Source organism: Sus scrofa, chromosome 6 (genome assembly GCF_000003025.6).
Source record: "Sus scrofa isolate TJ Tabasco breed Duroc chromosome 6, Sscrofa11.1, whole genome shotgun sequence".
Taxonomy (NCBI): domain Eukaryota; kingdom Metazoa; phylum Chordata; class Mammalia; order Artiodactyla; family Suidae; genus Sus; species Sus scrofa.
Genome location: NC_010448.4, coordinates 43,645,815 through 43,670,471, shown reverse-complemented (window position 1 = coordinate 43,670,471; position 24,657 = coordinate 43,645,815). Strand labels below are relative to the sequence as shown.

The 24,657-nt window shown below is 39.1% G+C and overlaps 1 protein-coding gene across 14 annotated transcripts in view; it reads left to right on the top strand.

Moving 5' to 3' along the window:
• Positions 1 to 24,657, top strand: part of LOC100623157 — a 267,694-nt gene that overhangs the window by 145,108 nt on the left and 97,929 nt on the right. For 8 of the 14 annotated variants that reach the window (XR_002344636.1, XM_021094309.1, XM_021094312.1 and 5 more), the window contains exons 5-6: positions 3,682 to 3,736; positions 9,935 to 9,981. Coding sequence is in view for 7 of the 14 variants with exons in the window: in XM_021094309.1 (XP_020949968.1) it covers positions 3,682 to 3,736; positions 9,935 to 9,981 (102 nt within the window). In the remaining 7 variants the exon portion in view is untranslated. Of the gene's footprint in view, positions 1 to 3,681; positions 3,737 to 9,934; positions 9,982 to 24,657 lie in introns of those variants that run through there. The other 6 variants (XR_002344634.1, XR_002344635.1, XM_021094304.1 and 3 more) reach the window with 2 other exon arrangements.

Genomic DNA, 24,657 nt, shown 5'->3' with positions numbered 1-24,657 from the left:
GCATATTTCACCATTCTAGTCAAGGACCCCTTCTCCAGGCTGTGCTTCTAGCATTTAGATGTTCTAGGCAACTTCCTTCCTCTGCTGCCTCCCGGAGGGCCTGGCCCTGCCTCACCTGGGAAGAATTACATCAACATCAATTTCCAGGGCTCACAGGCACCAAAAGAAGGCTTTACTCTTTATTTAGCCCCAGCAGGAATTTAGGACAGCTAGGGACAAAAGATATCATGTGTCTTCAGGTGAAGTCACCACTCATGTCAGTGAGAATGACCTATCCATCTACCCATGTCATTAGTTTAGTATTCCCCGGACCACCCAAGAAATCAAAGCCAGTCAAGATTGCCAGGAGACACAAAATCCATATCAAAAGCCATCAGAAAAAGGATACCAAAAGTTATTATTGAACAACTTTGACTTACACAGTTCAAGTTAGAAGATTTCTATAAGTCCAGGTCCATAAATTTATGTTTCTTTGATTCCAAAACACCACTAATTTTAGAAGGCATCACACCTATAAAAACAAGAGAAAGCCCTGGCAAGTTTCTTTTGACATCTTAATCCGAAAAACATTATGGGGCAAATGTATCTTAAAATTAAAGAATTATACTAAAATCTCACAGGAAAAAAAAAAAAAGGGAGTTCCCATCATGGCTCAGCAGAAATAAATCTAACCAGCATCCATGAGGACACAGGTTCGATCCCTGACCTCGCTCAGTGGGTTAAGGATCCAGTGTTGACATGAGCTGTGATGTAGGTCGCAGACGTGGCTTGGATCCAGCGTGGCTGTGGCTGTGGCCGGCAGCTGTAGCTCCGATTTGACCCCCAGCCTGGGAACCTCCATATGCCATTGGGGCATCCCTAAAAAGACAAAAACAAAACAAAACAAAACAAAACAAAAAACAATCTCACAGGAACTCAAGAATCATATCACAGCTGGAGCCTAGGAGTACATAAAAACAGAAGTGACTGAACTTTTGTAACATTGTAATCTTTTTAGTATTTTGGGGTTATTCCACTGCAATTTGAGTGCAGATAATTAAAACCCTGATTGCATTACAAGACCATAGCTAAATTTCTGATTTAGGCTTCTGTAGAGAATAAACAGCCTTACAAAGATAAAGAACACTAAGGAGTTAAACTTCCAGGATGGGAAAGTAACCTAACTAATATATCAAAATTTCCCTCTATCTCAGTGAAGAAAATCAATGAATAAAATTCCTAAACTGATAATCAATCCTATTTAGTTGTAATTATATAAAACATCCCAGTGCCATTTAGATGACACTTTCTCATTCTGGTGTGGTGATCCTTCTTGCTGAGGTCTGAGTTGCAGACAAAGGGTGCCCTTGTTCCCTGCCTGGGTTCAAAACCAGAGAAGAGATGTGAGAATCAGATAGATGGAGATCGAATATCGCCTCTGTTACTGAGATGGTGTATTGAAAAGAATGACTGGAAATTCTGGGCAGGTAGATTCTCTGACTCCCTGCAGACAGTTTAGACCTTGGAACTTCCCATCTACGGGCAGGTTTGGGTCTGCAGAGTGAACTCACTTAACTGGGATTTCTGCCAGGAACTACTAGTTCAGAGGGAAGAGGTCATCTCTCTTACACACTTAGAGGAACTCCATTTAGTCAAGAAGTATAGACCATGGGCTCTCACCCACGGTTGTAGTCCATTTCCAGAGAAGGCAACTTGTAAAAGTTGGGATAAGAGGCCAGGAGTATTTAAGGGGAATCCTCCTTGTGATAAACAGGGCACATGTGTTTCCTAAAGGATCTCTTTATTCATGCCTTTGATGTGGCAGCCAGTCTCCAAAGATGTCTCCAATGAGCCCCACCTCCTCGTGTTCACACCCTGGTGTAGACTCCTCCCATATTGTACTGGGATCATTCGGTGTGTCCAATAACATATGGCAGAAGTGAAGGAGTGTTACTTCTAAGATCAGGTCATAGAAGACATTCTGGGTTCCACCCTGAGAGCTCTCTCTTGCTTTGTCCCTTGCTTTCTCTGGGGAGAGCCGGTTGCCATGTTGTGGGCAGGACTAAGGACAGCACTACACAGAAAGGAACTGCAGCCTCCAGCTAACAGCGAGTGAGAAACTAAGACCGGGCAACAACCATCTGAGTGATCTTGGAAGTGGACACCCCAGCCCCAGGCAGGTCAGAAACCCTGGGTACCAGGTTGACTACAACTTCATGAGACCTGAGCTAGAACCACCCAGCTAAGCTGCTCCTAGATTCCTGATCCTCAAAACCTGTAGGAGATAATAAATGTTTGTTGTTTTTAAGCTCTTAAGTTCATGGATGATTTGTTAGGTGGCAAAAGATAACTAGAGTATTTACCTAACATTTATTTAATATATCTATATGTTTTTATAACATGGCAAGCACTATGGGAGTCTCTGTTTCCAGGATCTGTCATGGAGATAACAGATAGGAGAACTGTGATGTGGACGGCATCACATCATACCCTGTGATGTCACAGTCCCGAATTGTGGTGTCCGTGGACTTTCCTCACAACAACTCTGTGAAGCCAGTGAGCTGATTCTGATTTTACAGATGAGGAAACTATGACTCAGAGATTAAACACCATGGTCAAGGCTATCAGTGGATCAGGTGTACTAAAATAACTGAATAAATGAACTAAATTTTATAAATGAAACTTAAAAATAAATAAAAGTTAAGTTTGGTTTCCTGCATTGTGTTGTTTCTTTAATTTCTAGATATGGTAGAAAGAAAGCAAGGCTTATCCTGATATTCCACTGAGAATGCAGATGTAGTAAAGTTTTATTGCTACAGGCTGCAGAGTGACAGGCTGGCATGTGGGCCTTGCCAGGAGCAGGAAACCGAGGCTCTCTGTGCATCTTAGGATGCCCGCTGGAGAGCAGTTGTTTTATCCTTGCCTTCATGGGTCATATGTCCTTCGAAAAGCCTAGGGTGGCAGGGAGTGTTGGCTGGGAAGTGGGCACCTACTTGTGATGCAGAAATCCATTTTAAAACAGCCTCAGTTTAAAGATAGCCTTGGCAACTGGTAGGGGTTGAGCTGCCAGATGTCTCGAGGAGATGGGCATACAGAGTGGATAGCTGTGATTCAGCATCGTTTAGCTTTGATCACACCATTGTATAATATTCATCTCTTGGATGTGAGGTTGCTTTATTTGGTCTTGATTTTTAGTGAGTAGCAGTATAGAAATTATTATACACAAACTTTTAAATGCTGTCAAACGTATAGAGCTTTTGGGGGGCGTTATAGTGGCCACCAGATAAATGTATTGGCATAATAATTGAATGGTGTCATATAACCTTAATTAATTTTGATCCTTTAGCTGTAGAGCATGAAAACATACTAATCCGACCCCAAATTACCAAATTAAGAAATTTTACCTTTACCAAAATGCAGAAAGTACTGTAAGTTAAGGATTCTTTCCAAACACTGAATAATTGCATTTAAGAATTTTCCAAGGTTGAAGGAACATAAATTTTTAGACAAACAGTTACACCAGGTTTGATAATCCATATTTTTGCTATGAATATATTTATTTATGAATAAATAAATTGTATCAATTAACAGTATAACAGCTGGAACAATAATAGTGAAAATGAATGTCTTTGCAAATGATTGCTTTTCTCAGTTGTAATCTTTGTCTTCCTTGGGTTCATATTTCACTTTGGACTCTTTTAGTTATCATGGAGGATGAGCATACGGCTGGTGGACAGTTCTCAAAGAAGGAGAAAAAGTAAGGACAATTCACTATAGCCAGTATTACTAAAGATTAATTCTATTGGAGTTCCTGCCATGGCTTAGCGGTAAGGAACCCGACTAGTAGCCATGAGGATATGGGTTCAATCCCTGGCCTTGTTTAGTGGGTTAAGGATCCGGCCTTGCTATGAGCTATGGTGTAGGTTGCAGATGTGGCTCAGATCTCACGTGGCTATGGCTGTGGTGTAGGCTGGCAGCTACAGCTCAGACTTGACCTCTAGCCTGGGAACTTCCATATGCCACGGGTGCGGCCCTAAAAAAAGCAAAAAAAAAAAAAAAAAAAAAAAAGGAATGCTACTGACTAAATTATATCTAGGCCAACTCTAGTACAAATCAATCATCATGTTTATAAAAAAAGGACATATCTCCTCCTGCTTCCCCAAGTCCACGCCATCCCCCAACAGCAATTCTTTCCTTCATTTTGCTCTGCTCCATGAGACCTGACCTGCCATTGTTGTTTTGCTAAGCAAGTCAGAAATGGGCATCCTGTGCTGCTCAGAATTTTGTTAGAAAGATGCAAGTCTGTGAAGACAATGCTTCCTCAATTTAACTGCCTTAGGTATTTCTGTGGAAATGTTTCAGAATGTATGATGTGTGCGAAATTTTAAGACTTTGAACTTGTCTGGAAAGTAGCATCAGATTAAGGTTATCTAAATCATTCCGAAATTCAAATCTTATGAAGTATTCTGGCTCAAATCTCCTATCCTTTATGAAATCTTCGTAGTCTAGGCTAACACTCAATAACCTCTGAAGCATAGCAATAATGGTTTGTTCATTTATTCATTTAAGAAATACCTGTTGAATACCTATTATGACCCAGAGTCTATGCTAGAAATATATATTGTGTGGTTTCTGTAGGGACTGATCTAACAGATGATTTGCAGTGCAGTGGGGGCAAGCATTGTATTGTCTGTGAATAGACTAAGAGCATGTACCCAGGCTGAACTGTGAGTAGCTTTCTGGAAAATTGGTGCCTAAGCCGAAAGAAGAGATTATACACAGAAGGCAGGGAGATGTGGGAAGGCTGTGCTAGAGAAGTGAGCAGAGGCTAGATAAGAAAGTCTTTAGGTATCAATCTAAGGAGTTTCCATGAGATTGTGAAAGCAGTGGGAACGCATTAAAGATGTTTAAGGAGTGAAGCAAAATGATCTGGTTGGTGTTTCAGAAGCATCTCTCAGGTGGATGTTCACTATTAGCAGTGCAATGGATGAGAAACCCTGGCCAACCTTCCTACTGAAAACAACTAGAAATGCCAGAGGAAAACAATTTTTAAATAAACTATTGAATGAATCAATGAGCTGTCAAGAAAGTAAGAAGTACTCAAACCAAAAACCAAGTAAAGAAGAAACAGAAAGGGAAGCATAGATGCTTCCCCTTTACCTTGAGGGCTTTTGCTAAATAAGATGAACTTGAATTTTGACTTTTATTTCCTGTTTAGCTGTGGAGTACAGGACACAGCTTGGGGTCTATCCAAAATAGAAAGTCTGATAGGAGACCTCCATCATAAAACTGAGACCGCAGAGATTATACCCTTAAAGAAAGGATAGGCTAGAAATAACCCCCACCCCACCCTCAGGGAATTCCATGGAAAAGTACCAATCTTGAAATGTAGTGATAAAATAGGATGGGAAGCAATCTCTCCTGATTGTTTGTAACCACAAACAAGTCAAGTCTTCATACACGTTTGAACCCCAAATTCATACTACCTAAATAGTCTGAAAAAAATCTCAACCTGAGATTTACTGAAGTTGCAGTGTAAAATATTCCTTTTCTGGTAGTACCCCAGAACAGGAGACAGAAACAAATGAAAATCTCTCTCCATAGGAACCTGCCTTACTTACAAGCACAATGAACTTACTAAGATGATGTTCTAGAAAAATAGGAGCATGCAGTAAAATTGAACAAAAAAACACACAAAATATATAAAAAAGGAAGGCACCATAAGAAAGAACCAGCAGAAACAATACATAGGAGATCAGACAAGCAAAAATTATAGATTAATGTAAATGTATATTAAATATATGACAACAACATCATAAAGGACTTAATGGGAGAAACGGGATACTATTGTGAGGTTTTTATACTATATATGAAATGGCACAATCGTATTAATATCTTCCCTATAAAGTCTAAAAGATCTATAGAGACATCCCCTTATTCATTTCTTTTTTTTTTTTTTTTTTTTGGTCTTTTTTTGCCATTTCTTGGGCTGCTCCTGTGGCATATGGAGGTTCCCAGGCTAGGGGTGGAATCAGAGCTGTAGCCACCTGCCTACACCAGAGCCACAGCAACACGGGATCCGAGCCGCGTCTGTGATCTACACCACAGCTCACGGCAGCGCCGGATCATTAACCCACTGAGCAAGGCCAGGGATCAAACCCGCAACCTCATGGTTCTTAGTCAGATTCATTAACTACTGCGCCATGACAGGAACTCCCCCTTATTCATTTCTGAAAGCAGTCAAGTGTACCTTTCTTCTTTTTTATCTTGTTAGTTCATTCATTTTATTGGTCTTTTCAGGGGACAACTTTTGCCTCTGTTGATTTTCTTTATTGTATGCTGATTCTATGTTTCATTAACTTCTACTTTTATTATTTATTTGCTTCAACTTTCTTTTGGTTTATTTTTTTCTAACATTTCGAGTTGGATACTAAGTTCATCGATTTTTTTTAAGTTTTTTTTTTTTTTTAATATGCATTTAAAACAAATTTTTCCTTCCTTTTTCTTCTTGGCCATCCTGTGGCATATGGAATTCTCAGGCCAGGAGTCAGATTCAAGCTGCAGTCATGTTCTAAGTCACAGCTGTGGCAACGCCGGATTCTTAACCCACTTTGCCAGGCCAGGGATCAAATCTGCGTCCCAGGGCTTCCAAGATGCCACTGATCCCCTTGCGCCACAGTGGAAACTCCTCACATTTTTCCCTTAAGCATGGTTTTAGATGTACCTCATTACATTGCTATGTAGTTTTCTTATTAATCAATCAAATCATTTTCTAATTTCCACTGTAATTTCCTCTATGACTCATGAGTTATCACTTTTTAAACATGTAGGGATTTTCCAGTTGTCTTCTTATTTTTAGCCTGATTACATTGTGATTAGAAAACATCTTCTATGATTTCTGACATCTAATAACGTCAGTTAAAACCTGCTTTAGGAGCTCCCGTTAGTGGTGCAGTGGAAACGAATCCAGTCAGGAACCATGAGGTTGCAGGTTCAATCCCTGGCCTCGCTCAGTGGTTAAGGATCTGGTGTTGCCTTGAGCTGTGGTGTAGGTCACAGATGCGGCTGGGATCCCGAGTTGCTGTGACTCTGGTGTAGGCCCGCAGCTGTAGCTCCAATTAGGCTCCTAGCCTGGGAACCTCCACATGCCTTGGGTGTGGCTCTAAAAAAAAAGAAAAACAAACAAACAAACAAAAAAAAAACCTGCTTTAAATGTATCCTTTAGTTGAATTCAGTGTCCACTTTCCTTAAGTCAGATTTGTTGTGTTGTTCAAATCTGTACATTCACTGATTATTTTTTGTGTGCTTATTCTGATATTGAGAGGTGTCTTAAAGTCTACCATGGTTTTCAGTCTGTCTGCTTCCCCTTACAGTTTCTTAAAATTTTGTTTTATAAATTGAGTCTGTGTTATTAGTTTCATGCATATTTAGAATCATTTCCTCTCTCACATTAATTGAACTGTGTATCATTAATTTTTTGTATTTATCTATGGTAATGCTTTTTGCTTTAATGTATCCTTTGTTGTTATACTAATATTAACATATCCACACAGATTTCTTTTGGTTAGTGTTTGCAGAATATATCTTTTCTCCATTCTTTTATGTTTATTTATTTATTTATTTGTCTTCTTGTCTTTTCTAGGGCTGCACCCACGGCATAAGGAGGTTCCCAGGCTAGGGGTCTAATCAGAGCTGTAGCTGCCGGCCTCCACCAGAGCCATAGCAACACAGGATCTGAGCCACATCTGCAACCTAAACCACAGCTCAAGGCAACACCAGATCCTTAACCACTGAGAGAGGCCAGGGATCAAACCCACAACCTCGTAGTTCCTAGTCAGATTCGTTAACCACTGAGCCATGATGGGAACTCCCATTCTTTTATTTTCAACTTTTCTGTATCCTTACAATTTAGATGTAATTCTCATAAACAATACATAGCTGATTTTTTAAAAAAATTAGTGCCTCTTTGGGTGTTCTCTTCGTGGCTCAGTGGTTAACAAACTCGACTAGGATCCATGAGGATGTGGGTTCAATCCCTGGCCTTGATCAGTGAGTTAAGGATCCATTGTTGCTGTGAGCTGTGGTGTAGGTCGCAGATGTGGCTCGGATCCTGTGTTGGCTGTGGTTGCGGTGTAGGCCAGCAGCTGCACCTCCGATTAGACCCCTACCCTGGGAACCTCCATATACTGTGAGTACAGCCCTAAAAAAAAAAAATATTAGTGCCTCTTCATCTTTTGTCTTTGCCTTTTAATTGTCTTTTTATTTTTTTGTATTCTAGTTATGCATTTATTTTATCTTTCTTTTATTTTTTAAAGTTTTATTGAAGTATAGTTGATTTACAATGTTGTGATAACTTATGCTGTATAACAAAGTGATTCAGTTATACATATACACACATCTCTCTTTATCAGATTCTTTCCCCATGTGTATTACCACAGAATATTGGGTAGAGTTCCCTGTGCTATACAGCAGGCCCCCCTTGGCCAGTCATTCCGTATATCACATTGTGTGTATGCCAATCCCAAATCTTTTAATTGGAGCATTTAACCAATTTATATTATTTCCATTACTGATATATTAAAGTTTAAGTCTGCCATCTTACTTAATGCTTTCTGTTTGTCTTGCATGACCTATGTTCCTCTTTTTTCTTCTTTCCTGCCTTCTTTTAGATTAATCAAGTATTTTCTGTACTTCTCTCCTCCTCAGTTAGCCTGTGATACACTCAAACACTCTTTTAATACGTATTCTTTACAACATGTGTACTTGATATATATAATTCTAATATTAATTAATACCTTTATTTCCTTCCAGAAAAATGCAAGAAACTTTAAAAACTTTTTACCCCCTTACTGGCTTAAATGACATTGTTGCTTAATATTTCTATCCTCCACATAATATAATCCCCACAATACATTATTATTATGTTTCATACAGCCAATATTCATTTTGATTTAACCACATGTATATTGCTCTTTATTCCTTTCTGCTGCCATCAGGGACTATTTTCTTTTGCCTGGAAAACATTCTTTAGTATATCTTTTAGTGCAATTATACTGACATTAAATCTTTTCTTTTTTTGTTTGAAAATGATCTATTTCACTTTCATTTTTGAAGGCCGTTTTGCTGGATATAGACTTCTAGTTGGCAGCCGTTTTTCAGTATTTCGAAAGTACTATTTCACTGTCTTTTTGTTTCATTGTTTCAGTTCAGAAGACATCTGTCAGTCTAACTTGTTTCTTAAAGGCAGTCTTTTTTTCTCTGTCCAGTTTAAATTTTTTTCTCTGTTTTGTTTAGTAGCTTTACTTTTTAAAAATTTTATTTATTTATTTTTAAGGGCTGCACCTGTGGCATATGTAAGTTTTCAGGCTAAGGGTTGAATTGGAGCTACAGCTGCCAGCCAACACCACAGCCACAGCAATGAGGGTTCTGAGCCACGTCTGTGACCTACACTAGAGCTCAGAGCAATGCTGGATCCTTAACCCACTGAGTGAGACCAGGGATTGAACCTTCATCTTCATGGATACTAGTTGGGTTCATTACCACTGAGCCATGACAGGAATTCCCTGTTTAGTAGTTTTATTATGACGGCTTAGGTATGAGTTTCTTTGTACTTATCCTCACTGGTATTCTTAGGGCTTCCTGAGTTGATGGGTTGATGTTTTTCAACAATTCTGATAAATTCTCAGTCATTATTATCATTCTCCCTTCTTCTTGAACTTCAGTTACTGATATGTTAGACCTCCTTTCTGTGCCTTCTACGTCTCTTACCCTCTCTTCAAATTTTTCCAACATATTATCTCTTCATGATTAAATCTGCATATTTTCTGCAGCTTTATCTTCCAGTTCATTAATTCTTTCTTCATCTGTTATAAACTGCTAAATAATCCATTCACTGGGTTCTTAATTCAGGTTATTTTACTTTAAAATTCTCAAACTTTTTTCTTTTCATTTCCAGATCACTTCTGAAATTCTCAAATCTCATCTTTCATCTGCCTGAGCATAGTAAGTACAGTTATTTTAAAGTCTATGTCTGATAACTTCAGTGTTTAGAACTCCTGTGTGTCTGTTTCTATTGATTTTCATTCACATTGTTTTGTTTTCTTGTGGTCTGCTTAATTTTTATTGCGTTTTGGACAGTGTGTGCACGATATTGTTCACAGAAAGTTTTGAGGCCTAGGATCATTTTGGTTTCCTTCAGAATAGATTTTTTTTTTTGCTTCTGCCACACAGATGGGGATATTCGCCACCAGGAGTACTTTAATAAAATTTGGGGGCTTGAGAGGTTTTGTAGTTGAAGTCCTTGAAAGAACCCACCTATTGTTTATAATTATGCCCATGATATAAACTTATGTATCCCCTGCCAAACTGAGGGGGCTCACTAGTCTTCTCCTGACTTGGCAGGCCTGAAGACCAATCCCTCTCACACTTAAGGCTGTCAAAATTGTAGCTTAATCTCTTGGCTTCTCAGTTTTTCCATCTCAGAATTGGCAAGTGCCTCCTGGAGGAAAGTGGTCCCAAATGCTCTGCTCTACTCCCAGGGTCTCCATCTTTTCCTGATATCCTATTTTGATAATTCTTTACTATCATGGTAGAGCTCTTTGGTGCTTTCAAGAAGGTTTTATTTTTATTTTTCAGATTTTCTGTTTGTCTTTTGTGGTAGGATTGGTGAGACCTAGTCCACCATTACTTCAAGTAGAAGTGCTTTACTTAGTTTTTTTCCTTCAAAACTGACTTGTCTTGAAAAAAAGAAAAGTGAGCCTCTACTTTACTTCATACACAACAATATATTCAACATAAGTTAAAGGCCAAAATAAGAAAAGTAAAACCTTAAGACTTTAAATAGAAAACAGAGGACCCTATCTTGATATTCTTAAGACAGAAGTAGCCAGAAATCATATCTAAAGGAAAAAATTGCTAAATTAGACCAAAATAAAATTTAAAATTTATAAGAACAAAAGTCTTATGACTTAAAATGCTAACATTATGATTTTAATGCTAACATTAAAATGCAAGCCCAGGAATTCCCATCATGGGTCAGCGGAAATGAATCTGACTGGCATCCATGAGGACACAGGCTCAATCCCTGGCCTTGCACAGTGGGTTAAGGACCCAGTGTTGCCATGAGCTGTGGTGTATGTCACAGCTCGGATCCCACATTGTTGTTGTTGTAGCATAGGCCATCAGCTATAGCTCCAACTCAGCCCCTAGCCTGGGAACCTCCATGTGCCACGGGTGCGGCCCTAAAAAGACAAAAAAAAAGCAAGCCCATTTCAGAAAAGATTTTTTTTTTTTCCCCACTGTACAGCATGGGGATCAAGTTGTTCTTACATGTATACATTTTTCCCCCACCCTTTGTTCTGTTGCAATATGAGTATCTAGACATAGTTCTCAATGCTACTCAGTAGAATCTCCTTGTAAATATATTCTAATAACCCCAAGCTCCCGATCCCTCCCACTCCCTCCCTCCAGAAAAGATTTTTTATTTATTTATTTATTTTTGTCTTTTTGCTATTTCTTGGGCCGCTCCTGCGGCATATGGAGGTTCCCAGGCTAGGGGTCCAATCGGAGCTGTAGCTACCGGCCTACGCCAGAGCCACAGCAACGCAGGATCCGAGCCGTGTCTGCAACCTACACCACAGCTCACGGCAACGCCAGATCCTTAACCCACTGAGCAAGGGCAGGGACCGAACCCGCAACCTCATGGTTCCTAGTCGGATTCGTTAACCACTGCGCCACGATGGGAACTCCCAGAAAAGATTTTTAAGCCTCCATAACTAAACAAAGATTTATATCCAGAATAAAATTTTTAAAAAGAAATAAAGAAATCTCATAGGAAAAAATGGCAAAAGATAGTTATCTGAAGAAGATTCTTCAGTGGCCAATATGCATATGAAAAGATACTTGACTCACCAGTAATCAGGGGACTCAAAATTGAAACAATGAAATGTTTCATGCCCATTACATTGTCAAAATTTAAGAAAAACCTTATCATTCTTTGAAACATATCTGAGAGACAAGAAGTCACTTTGTAAGTCAGAGTACAAATGAGGAAAGCCACTTGTGCTTTGGAAGGCAATATCTACTGAAAGTAGAATACATGAACTCCTTTTGAACCAGCCACCCAAACCTAGTTATAAACCCTTGAGGTACTGAATATTTGCATAAGAGGCTTATACCAGGATCTATCTTGCAGAACTATTGGTGAAAATTGGAATTCCCTAGTGGCCTAGTGGGTTAAGGCTCTGGTGTTGTCACTCCTGCCACTCGGGTCTCTGTTGTGGTGTGGGTTTGATCCCTGGCCTGGTAACTTCCGCATGTATGGGGTATGCCCCCACCCTGAAAAAGGGAAACTGTATGCATCAATAGGAAAATGAGTTTAAAAGTGAGATGTTTTGTATAATAGGCTAATGTAAAGCAATTAAAATTATTGACTAGACCTATGTGCGTCACCATAGGTAAATCTTTTTTTTTTTTTTTGTCTTTATGGGGCCACACCTGTGGCATATGGAAGTTCCCAAGCTAGGGGTTGAAAAGGAGCTATAGCTGCTGTCCTACACCACAGCTACAGCAACACCAGATCTGAGCCTTGTCTATGACCTACACAACAGCTCATAGCAACATTGGATCCTTAACTCACTGAGCGTGTCCAGGGATCGAACCTGTGTCCTCGTGGACAGCAGTCAGGTTTGTTACCACTGAGATCACAACGGGAACTCTGCCTTGGAGAAATCTTGAGAATGTGTTGATGAAAAGAAAAACACATTGAATGGTGATATGCAAATATGACATAATGCAAAGCTTATAAGTAAGGAAAATAATACTATAAATCCTTTTTAAAATATATACAGAAGTTGTAAAACATTAGCAGAAGGGATACACACGAATTTCCAGTTATCTCTGGGAGAGAAGTAGAGGTTGAGATGGAGGGAAAAAAATGAGGGCCTCATCTCTTGTGGTAATGTTTTATTTCTCCACACTGCAATCAATCAATCAGTCAATAAAATAAAAGAACTTGAAACAAATAATCTGGCATCATGTTAAAAAGTTTTTATGTTAAAAATTAATTAAATAAGAGCTAGAATAGTTCCCAGCACAGAAAAGGCATTGAAGAAAAAAAGGGAAAGGGCGTTGAGGGAAGGAGGGAAGGAAGAAATCAGACTTAGCAGATGTCTCTAAGTATCTTAAGCAGATGCAGGGCTCAAGCTGGTGACACTGACAATATTTCACATGGAGATTCTTTTTTAAAAAATCATTCCAGTGAGAGTGAGGGATGATGTCTTGGCATGTGTAGAAAGCTGGCTGAAAGAAACATGAAGATAGGGATGAGCCATCTTGAGCCTTATTGATGTCAAGAGAGTTACCTTTGCATAACATCTTTATCTGTAATCTGGAGGTCACAGATCATGGGAAACTCTGGGCCAGAAAGGGGCACCAAGCCCTTCCCTGGTATGACATTTCAAGTTGGTTTCACTGAGATATGCAGTGGACCAAGAAGAATAGCTAAGATGGGGTCATCCAACTCTCCTATGTGGACCGTGAGCGATACTGACCTACGGAAGAATGCGGGTCTAACTGTCATCAGGTGATCCACCAAGGACCACGGCAAGCACTAGCTGAGATGTGACTTGCATTTGGCAGATACCCAGGTAGGAGAGGATGAGTGGCAGGTCCAGGACAAGGAAGAGCATCCGAACAGGGTTCCTGATGTTGTGCAAATGTTCTTAGTCACTGAAACCTGGAATGTAGACTATGAGAACTGAGAGAGGAAAATCTAAAATAAAGGAAAGGAAACTCTACTCTCTACAGATCTTTCAAGCTTCTGTCCCTAAGTTGGTGGTGCCCACTGAAAGATAAAAACTGATAAAAGATTTTGTTTAAATCGAGAGGACTTTTTGGGTCCAGGCTTAGCCTCTGTACTTGTTTGGATAAGCCATGTCTGGATAAAAACAAGCATGACTGGGGACCCCAGTTGGGGCCCTCCTTGTGGTTGAGGCTGACTTTGGTTGCTCCCTTCCTTGTAGGTAGGGCATAGAGCAGGTCACATTTGGGGCGCTGTTTCCCCTCTGTGTGGCCAATTTCTGCATTTTTTGTAAAAACTGGGAGTTTTGTAATATTTTTCCAAAGTATTAAAAAATCGAATGCTAAACAAGATACAGTCATACTCCCTAAACTCAGCTTATGTGTAAATTAAGCAGTGTATCACTAATTGGTGTCAAGATGACTAAAGAAGCCTAGTTTGAATATCTATTTTTAATTTCTCATTTGCGTGGGAAGTACCTTACCTTTCAGCCTGTGAAAGAGCTTTCTGATTTATAAGGATATCGTCTTAATTGAATAACAAGATGCTGCTTAGCATGTTGTTAAAAACATTTCCCCCCTCCAGTTATATTTTTTTTAAGTAAATAAGTGCCATTATTTCCATTCTTAATGTAAATAGCATGGACAATTTTCTCCTAAATCTTTCTTATAGTGAGTGAGTTTGTAATTTGAGAGAGTTGGAAGGAATTCTTTATTTATTTGGGATGGTCTACTAAAATAAATTAGGATTTCTCTATGGGACTTATAAAAGGGGTGAAAATATGAGAAAACATTCTATTGATCGGATATTGGAGGTGTTCAAAATGAACTGATAAATTTTAGTATCTTTGGTGAATTTTCTTCTGAGTCATTGGTAGCTGTAGATTGTTTACTTGATTCTGGCTAAAAGAAGAGAATTATGGACTAATAAATATTCATTAAATATATTTTCCTGATTCTCTATAAATCTAAAGAATAAATAGTTGGTGGTCTGTGCAATACAGATTTATTCTAGCACGCAGAAGTGGCCTGGCATCAAAAGAGGAAATGATACTCCATCCTCCTTCCCCACCTCTGTTCTCTAAAGCCTTTTTGGCTCAATGGAAGCAAAGAATTCATGGAATCTTTGCATCTTAGAGATGGTACAGCAGACAAAAAAAGTGTTCACCCTCCAGGAAAGAAGCACATGATAGTCTTGACTGAATACTCATCAAATCTCTGGAAAAGGCAGGACTCTCTAGTCTAAGAAGTGACAGAAGTTATTGTAATGAAAAAACTTTGTTGAATTTGTGTACTCTTTTTTCTCTTTCCCTATTTCATCTCTCATCTATCCATGCCTCTTCACCTCCATCCCTACCATTTACTGCAGACCCCTATCATCTCCCATAAAAACATAGCAGGGAGCAAGAAACAACAATGTAACAAACATATACATTCAAATCTCCAACATCTGCAGATTTTACTCTGGGTGAGATGGGGTGCCACTGGAGAGTTTTGTCTTGTTTTCTTTTTCTTTCTTTCTTTCTTTTTTTTTTTTTTTGCTTTTTAAGGCTGCACCCACAGCATATGGAGGTTCCCAGGTTAGGGGTCCAATAGGAGCTGTAGCTGCTGGCCTACACCACAGCCACAGCCACACGAGATCCGAGCCACATCTGTGACCTACACTACAGCTCACGGCAACATTGGATCTTTAAGCCATTGAGCGAGGCCAGGGATTGAACCTGCAACCTCATGGTTCCTAGTCAGACGAGTTTCCACTGTGCAAGATGGGAGGTCTGCCACTGGAGAGTGTTGATTAATGGAAGGGTCTTAATTGATCACAGGCCCAGTCAGGCTATATTGACAAGGACCATAAGGAGTTTGGGTGGAGGCAGTGGGGCTGATTAGGGGCCATTGCAATAATCCCCAGAGAGAAAATAGGGACCTGCACCAGGGTGGCTGTAGTAGAAGTAGAGAGAAAAATGGTTGGGCTTTGGATATATTTTGGAGGCTGAGCTGACAAAATGTATTCATGGTCTGAGTGGAAATTTTGAGAGAGAGAGTTGAGTGATTTCCAAGCTTTTTTGCTTGAGCACCATAAAGAATAGAGCTGCCTTTAACTGAGATGGGGAAGGTTGTGGCAATGGCAGGTTAGGAGAAAATTTTCAGGAGCTTGATTTTAGGCTTGTTAATTTTTTTTTTTTAGGCATGTTAAATTTGACTTAACTATTAGACATATAAGTGGAGATGACGAGTAGGCCTATAGTGTTTGTATAACAGAAAGAAAGAATATGTGAAAAGTCAGAGAAGCTGTACAAACAGTGAAGGTTTAAAATGTTCACACAGTTCAGCTATAATAAAAAAATTAAAAAAAAATGTTCACACAGAGGCAAGGTTCTGCTGACCTGAGCCTTGGGTCCCATAGCCATAGAGTCATGCCAGTGTCCCTGGATTTCAGCCGCTATAGTTGACCTTGACCATTACAGACCAATGGAATGTATCCTTTATGGTGCAGTTGATAATGGCTAAAGAATTCTGAACAATTTTATTGAGATATAGTTGACATGTAAGTTTAAGTTTTATAACACAAATATTTGGTATATGTAAATATTGCAAAATAATTACCATAGTAAGTTTAGTTAACATCCATCATTTCACATAGTTATAATTTTTTGTGATGAAAATTTTTAAGATCTACTCTTTTAGAACTTCCAAATATACAATACAGTATTGCTAACTATAGTCACCATGCTGTACACTACATGCCCAGAACTTATTTATCTTATAACTAATAAATGTTTCACAAACTAGAAATTTGTGCCTTTTGACTACATTTACCCAAATCCCCTACCTGCACCTCCTGCCTCTGGCAACCACCAATCCATTCTGTATTTCTATGGGTTTGATTTTTTTTTTTAAGGACCCATCCATAAGTGAGATCATACAGTATTTGTCTGTCTCTGTCTTTTTTTTTTTTTTTTTTTTGTCTTTTTGTCTTTTTGCCTTTTTCTAGAGCCGCACCTGAGGCATATGGAGGTTCCTGGCGAGGGGTCCAATCGGAGCTACAGCTGCCGGCCTATGCCACAGCCATAGCATAGCAATGCCAGATCCGAGATGTGTCTGTGACCTACACCACCGCTCACAGCAACGCCAGATCCCTAACCCACTGAGCAAGGCTGGGGATTGAACCCACAACCTCATGGTTCCTGGTCGGATTCGTTAACCACTGAGCCACGACGGGAACTCCTGTCTCTATCTTATTTTATTTAGCATAAGGCTCTAAAGGCCCATCCATGTTGTCACAAATGGCAAGATGTCCTTCCTTTTAATGACTGAATAAGATTTCATTATATATACCACATTTTCTTTATCTATTTATCCATCAGTGAACACTTAGGTTGTTTCTGTCTTGACTATTGTAAATAATACTGCAATGAACCTGCAAGTGCAGATATCTCTTTGAGATAGTGATTTCCTTTCCTTTGGATATATACCCAGAGGTGGAATTGCTGAATCATATACTAGTTTAATTTTTTGAGGAACCTCCATAATGTTTTCCATACTGGTTGCACTAATTCATACTCATACCATCAGTATAAAAGGGTTCCCTTTGCTCCACATCCTTGCCAACACTTGTCATCGCTTGTCTTTTTTTTTTTTTTTTTTTTTTTTTTTTGGTCTTTTTTGTTTTTTCAGGGCCACACCTGCTGCATACGAAGGTTCCCAGACTAGGGGTCTAATCAGCTGTAGCCATCAGCCACAGCCACAGCCACAGCCACGCAGGATCTGAGCCTCGTCTGCGACCTACACCACTGCTCACGGCAATGCTGGATTCTTAACCCACTGAGCAAGGCCAGGGATCGAACCCACAACCTCATGGTTCCTAGTCGGATTCATTTCTGCTGCGCCATGACAGGAACTCCTCTTTTCTTTTTGATGATAGTTATTCTAACAGGTGTGGTTTTGATTTGCATTTTTCTGGTGATTAGTGATGTTGACTGCATTTTCATATACCTTTTGGCCATCTATATGTCTTTGGAAAAATGCCTATTCAGATTCTCTGCTCATCTTTAAATTGGATTATTTGGTTTTTTGCTCTTGAGTTCAGTGATTTACTTATATATTTGGATACTAACTTTTTATCAGATATGTAGTAGCAAATATTTTCTCCCATTCCATAGGTTGCTTTTTCATTTTGTTGATGATTTCTTTTGCTGTGCAGGAACTTTTTAAAAATTTTTTTGCATAAAAAAAAAATTTGGCCATGCCCATGGCGTGCAGAAGTTCTAGGGCCAGGGATCAAACTGGCATTACAGCTGTGACCTGAGCCACAGCAGTGAAAATGCCAGATCCTTAACTCGCTGCACTGCCAGAGAACTCCTGCAGGAACTTTTTAGTTTGATGTAGTCCTACTTGCTTATTTTTCCTTTTGTTATTTGTGCTTTTGGTGTCATAACAAAAAAAAAGTTTCCAAGGCCAATGCCAAGTTTTTCCCTCCGCTTTCTTCTAGTTTTATACATCTAAGCCTATCCATTTCAGATTAATTTTTGTGAATTGAGTAAAATAGGGGTCCAGTTTCATTTTGTTTTTGCCTGTCTAGTTTTTCTAACACCATTTATTCAAGAGACTATTTTCTTTTCTTCATTGAGTATTTTTGACTCCTTTGTCCAGTATTAGTTGACTGTATGTGCATGGGTTTTATTCGGGCTCTTAACTCTGTTACATTGTTCTCTGCAACTGTTTTTATGTCAGTACCATACTGTTTGATTAGTATAGCTTTGTAATATAGTTTGAAATCATGAAATGTGGTTCTCTATCATTCTTTTTTTTTTCTTCATTTATCATTGTTCTTATGTCTCACGATTGCTTTAGCTACTTAGGGTCTTTTGGAGTTTCAAACAAATTTTAACATTGTGTTTTCTATTTTTGTAAAAATGTCTTTGGAATCTTGGTAGGGACTGCATTGAATCTATAGATGGCTATGGGTAGTATGGACATTTTAGTAATATTAATTCTTTCAATTCATAAACACAGGGTATCTTTCCATTTATTCATGTCTTCTTCAATTTCTCTAATCAGTGTGTCATAGTTTTTTGTTTTTGTTTTTGTCTTTTTGCCTTTTCTAGGGCCCACACCCATGGCATATGGAGGTTCCCAGGCTAGGGGTCCAATCGGAGCTGTAGCCACTGGCCTACGCCAGAGCCACAGCAACGTGGGATCCGAGCCGCATCTGCAACCTACACCACAGCTCATGGCAATGCCAGATCCTTAACCCACTGAGCAAGACCGGGATTGAACCCACAACCTCATGGTTCCTAGTCGGATTTGTTAACCACTGAGCCAGGACAAGAACTCCAGTGTGTCATAGTTTTTAGGGTAGAGGTCTTTTGCCTACTCTGTTAGATTTTATTCCAAAGTGTTTTATTGTTTTGATGCTATTGTAAATGGGATTGTTTTAATTATTTTTTCAATAATTCATTATTAGTATAGAAATGCTACTGATTTTTGTATTTTGATTTTGTGTTCTGCAACTTTACCTTATTCATTAATTAGTTCTAACATTTTTTTTTGGTTGTGTGTAGAGTTTTCTATATATAAAACCGTGCCATTCACAGAGACATGGTTATTTCTTACTTCTTCCTTTATGATTCAAATGTTTTTTATTTCTTTTAAATGTTTTTTATTTCTTTTTCTTGCCTGATTGCTCTGGCTAGAACTTCCTGTACTATGTTGAGTATGGTGAGATTGGGCATCCTTGTGTTATTCCTGATTCTTAGAAGAAAAGCTTCCAGTCTTTCACCATTGAATTTGATGTTAGCTGTCAACTTTCATATATGGCCTTTATTATTTTGACATCCTTCTGTACTCAGTTTGTTGAGAGTTTTTATATGAAAGGATTTTGTATTTTGTCAGATGCTTTTTCTGTATCTGTTGATATGATCATATGATTTTTTATCTTTTGTTCTATTAATGTGATGCATCACATTTACTGATTTGCATATGTTGAACCATCCTTGCAGAGCAGAGATAAATCTCCCTTGATCATGGTGTATGATCCTTTTAATGCAGTATTCCAGTTTGCTAGTATTTTGTCGAGAATTTTTTTGCATCTGTACTCATCAGGGATATTGGCCTATAGTTTTCATTTGTTGTAGTGTCCTTGTGTGGGTTTGGTATCAGGTCAATTTATGCTTAATTATTAGTAGGGAAGGACTTACTGTTGCATGTTTGTTAAGTGTTTTCTGATTGTTTTGTAGATCCTTTGTTCTTCACTTATGTTGCAATCTTCTTTTGTGATTCTATGACTTTTTGTAGCTTTATGGTTTGCCTCCTCTATAATGATCTTTTGTGTATCTACTGTTTTTTCTTTTGTGGTAAACAGAAGGCTTATATAAAATATCTTACGAGATCCTATTTTAATCTGATAACAACTTAATTTCAACAACATACATAGACTTTATGCTTTTACTTTCCCCCCTCACACTTTAGGTTATTGATGTTACAGTGTACATATTTCTATACTTATATCCAATAGCAAATGATTATAGTTAAGATTATTTTAAATATACTTGTTTTTGGACTTTTAAACTAGAGTTGTAAGTGAATTATACACCACCATTAATAGTATTAAAGATTCTGCCTTTGGCTATATATTTACTATTGCTAATGAGTATTACACATACATTACATGTTTATGATGTTACCAGCATCCTTTTATTTCCACTTGAAGAATGCCATTATAAGGCATCTCTTATAAGGCAGGTAGGTGTAGTGGTGATGAACTCCCTCAGCTTTTTTTTTTTCAAGAAAGTCTTTTTCTCTTCTACATTTCTGAAGGACAGCTTTGTCAGGTATAGTATTCTTGGTTGACAGTTTTTTCTTTCAATATTTGGAATATATCACCCCACTCTATCCTGGCCTGCAAAGTTTCTGTTGAGAAATACACCCATAGTCTTATGGTGGTTCCCTTGTATGTGAAGAATCCCTTTTCTCCTGTTGCTCTAAAAATTCTCTTAGTTTTTTTAAGGTTAGGTTTGTGTTTTTATTTGCCAATATAACTTAACTACAGTGGCTGGCAAACTTTTTCGATCTAAAAAATATATTTTACATTACAGTCCAGCAAACACACACACATATAAAATATGGCTATACATATACAAGTAAAATAAACTCTTGCTAAACTTTTCAAAGTCTACCCTGAGTGTTAGTTCGTTTTTTAAAGAGCAGTTTTAGGTTTACAACAAAATTGACAGGAAGGTACAGAAATTCACCATATACCCCCTCCCAACACATTGCATAGCCATTATCAACATCATTCAGCAGAGTGGCCCTTTTTTTAAAACCAAGGATGAACAACATAAACAAACACATCATAATCACCAAAGCCCACAGTTCACCTTAGGGTTCACTTTAATGAAGTGAGTAGTATTGCACATTCTGTAGGTTTGGATGTAAGTATAATGACATGTCTGTCATTGTAACTTCATACAAGGTATTTTTACTGCTCTGAAAAAACTTCTGTACTCTGTGAAAATTCTTCTCCCCCAAACTCCTGGCAACCAGTGACCTTTTTATTGTCTCTATGGTTTTGCCTTTTCCAGAATGTCATGTAGTTGTAACCTATTTTTCCTTTTTCTTTTTCTTTTTTTTTTCTTTGAAAGAGAGGTTCAAAGGTTTTGTGTCTATAAGACCATTTGTGGCCCACCCACATGTGGGCCAGACAGGCTCTAGGTGGCAAACTCCCCTGCCAAAAGCTGCAGCTTTTCTTCCAGTTCCCCTGGTCCTGCCTGGCAGCCATGTGGAGGTGCAAGGGGACACTTCTTGGGTGTTCTTTCATAGGAAGACCACAAGTTTTGTGTCCCTTGTCACATGAGCCCAGATTCCTGTTGGGTGTTGCAAACAGAGAAGCCTTTTCTTTAGTCTCCTCTCTTAGTTTTTGAATTTTGACAATTTAATTGTAATGTGTTTCAGTGTAGTCCTATTGAGATTCAACTTATTCACAGTCTTTTGGGTCTCAAGAATCTTGATGTTCATTTGTCCAAATTTGTGGATTTTTCAACCATTATTTCTTGAAATATACTTTCTGACATTTTCACTTTGTGTTCTCTTTCTGTCATTCCCATAATGTATATATTGTTCCTTTTGATGGTTTTCCATTAGTCCCATGGGACATAGTCTTTCTTTACTCTTTTTTTATTCTTTTTTCTTTTTATTCCTGGATAATTTCAAATGACCTACTTTCTACTTCATTGATTCTTTCATTGATTGGTAATGTTTGCTATTGAAGCTCTCTGTTGAATTCCTCAGTTCAGTCATGGTATTCTTCAGCCCTAGGATTTCTGTTAGAATTTTTTTGGTGGTTTCTATTTCTTCATTGAACTTCTTTTTTTGTTTGTGCATTGTTTTCCTGATTTTATTTAGTTGCTTATGTGTTCTTATAGTTCACAGAACTTCTTTAAGAGTTCTATATTCTTTTTTTCTTTTTTTTTTTTTTTTTTTTTTTGCTTTTTAGGGCTGCACCTGCAGCATATGGATTTTCCCAGGCTAGGGGCTGAATTGGAGCTACAGCTGCCTACCTACACCGCAGCCACAGCAACACAGAATCTGAGCCATGTCTGTGACCCACACCACAGCTCACGGCAATGCCGGATCCTTAACCCACTGAGTGAGGCCAGGGATTGAACCTGCAACCTCATGGTTCCTAGTCGGTTTCATTTCTGCTGTACCACCATGGGAAATCCAAGAGTTCTGTATTTTTTATCAGACAGTTTATATATATCCATTTCTTTAGGGTCAGTTATTGGAACGTTATTAATTTCCTTTGGTGGTGTCATGTTTACTTGGTTTTTTTTGTGATCTTTGATTCCTTGAGTTGGTATCTGCATATTTGAGTAAGTGGTTGTAAGACCTACAGGTCTCCAGACTTCACAGGTTTTTAGACTCTCAAATTAAAGGTCTTCCACACTTCAGGTTTGCTTTAGCAGAAATGGTCCTTCACTGGTGAGCTCAATTTGAGGTTCTGGATGGGTCAGGTAGGGCTTGCTATCAGGGTGTCTCTTTGGGTAAGGCTGCTGCCCAAGCTCTGAGGTCAGTGAAGGGGAGCAATGGCTGAAAATAGTCAGATGGGACTGCTGACTTGATTCCCTGCCCAAATGCAGCTATAGGATGGGCTCCACAGTTGCCAGTAAGGCTTCCTAGACAGGTAGATATGAACACTATACTCAACAGTTTAGCAGTGCTGCAAATTTGCTTCCCTGCCTATGAGAGCCATAGAATAGGCTCCACAGTCATTAAAATTTGATGCCTGAGAACCCAAATTAGGCAGAAATGCCCACCAAGATCCCTGGCCAGATGAGGCCCCTGGCTTGGCTCTGCAAGTGGAAAGAGCCACTGCCTAGGCTCTCAATTTGGATGCCACTGCAAGCTGGGCTGTCAGGTAGGCCATGCAGCCTCCCAGGTGCTCTAGTTAACCTTTCTGATCAGGCAGGATGGAAGGCTATACTCAAGATAGGCTTATACCATGAACCCACTTCCCTGCCTGGATGGGGTGGCAGAATAGTCTCCAAGACTGGCGTAGCTTGTTGGCTGGGGACTTGAATCAGGCAGAAATGCCCACTGAGTTCTATGGCCATAGAAGGCCACTGGCTCAGCTCTGAGTGTGGACAGAGTTGCTGAGTTGGCTCTCTGCTAAGGTACTGCTCTAAGTAGGACTGTAAGATGGACCATGCACACCCCTGGTGCTCTAGCCAGGCCACCTGGTTGGGCTAGACTGGGGGCTATAGTCACCAGTAGGTGGGACTTCAGATCTGCTTCCCTGCCCAGACAGAGGTGCAGAACAAGCTCCAAAGCTGGTATGGCTCCTTGGTTGGGGACTCAGATCAGGCAGAACTGCCCATCAGATGAGAAAACTGAAGGCGATATTAATTGGGGAGCAGTAATGAGGGTGAAGGAGGGAAGCTGAGATTCAAACCCAGGGCCACATGACTCAAAAACCCTATGTTCGTCACCTCCATGCCTTTCAATTTGTTATTTCAGATGCTTTGTCAGTCTCCTCACAGGTGAGATCCCACAGATTCTTAGTTCTAACTGCCATGGCGTCTTCGTTATGCATCCTTTTCCTTCGTCATAGAACTTGCCATTTCTATGGGGTGGGATGAATGGAATCTTTATCTGCTGTAGGGTTTCTGCTGTTACATACAAACATTACAGATGCACTTTTAAGTAAATCTTTAGATATACCAGTATCTGATGGACCTTCGTTAAGGTATTCCTATTTTTAAAACTAGTGATAATTCTATTTTAATGTATTTTTCACCCGAGAGTCTATCCACATGTCAAACCTCCTGAAAAACTATCAATGTCTCCAAGTGTTAAGGGTAAGAAATCTGTCTTTTGCACCAAGTCCTCCTAATCTCTGGCAAGTGTGTCAGACAAGTCAGATAGGCTACAGGGAGGTGTCAGAAATATAAATGGGAAATTCGTCAACTTAAAAGCAGGAATTGGGTGCTAATTATATTCAGTAACAGTAAAGATTGAGAAGTTCAGTCTTATTAAGAAATAGATGAAATGGAAACTAAGTTAAAGGGATCACTTCATATTTAGTAAGAAATTATTTGGTTATTTATTTCCATGTTCGTAACTACTCAAATTCTGAGTGCTGATTGTAAAGTGGTTTTCTAAGTTAGAACATGATCCTTGCCATTAATACTTGCTTACCCCCAAATAATTGTATTTTAAGAGAGATGTGTGGTTTTGTCCTTTATTTGGGGGGGGGGAGCATATGGAGGCTCCCAGGCTAGGGGTTGAATCGGAGCTGCAGCTGCTGCCTGCAGCTACAGCCACAGCCACAGCCACAGCAACACCAGATCCAACCTGTATCTGTGACTTACACCACAGCTCATG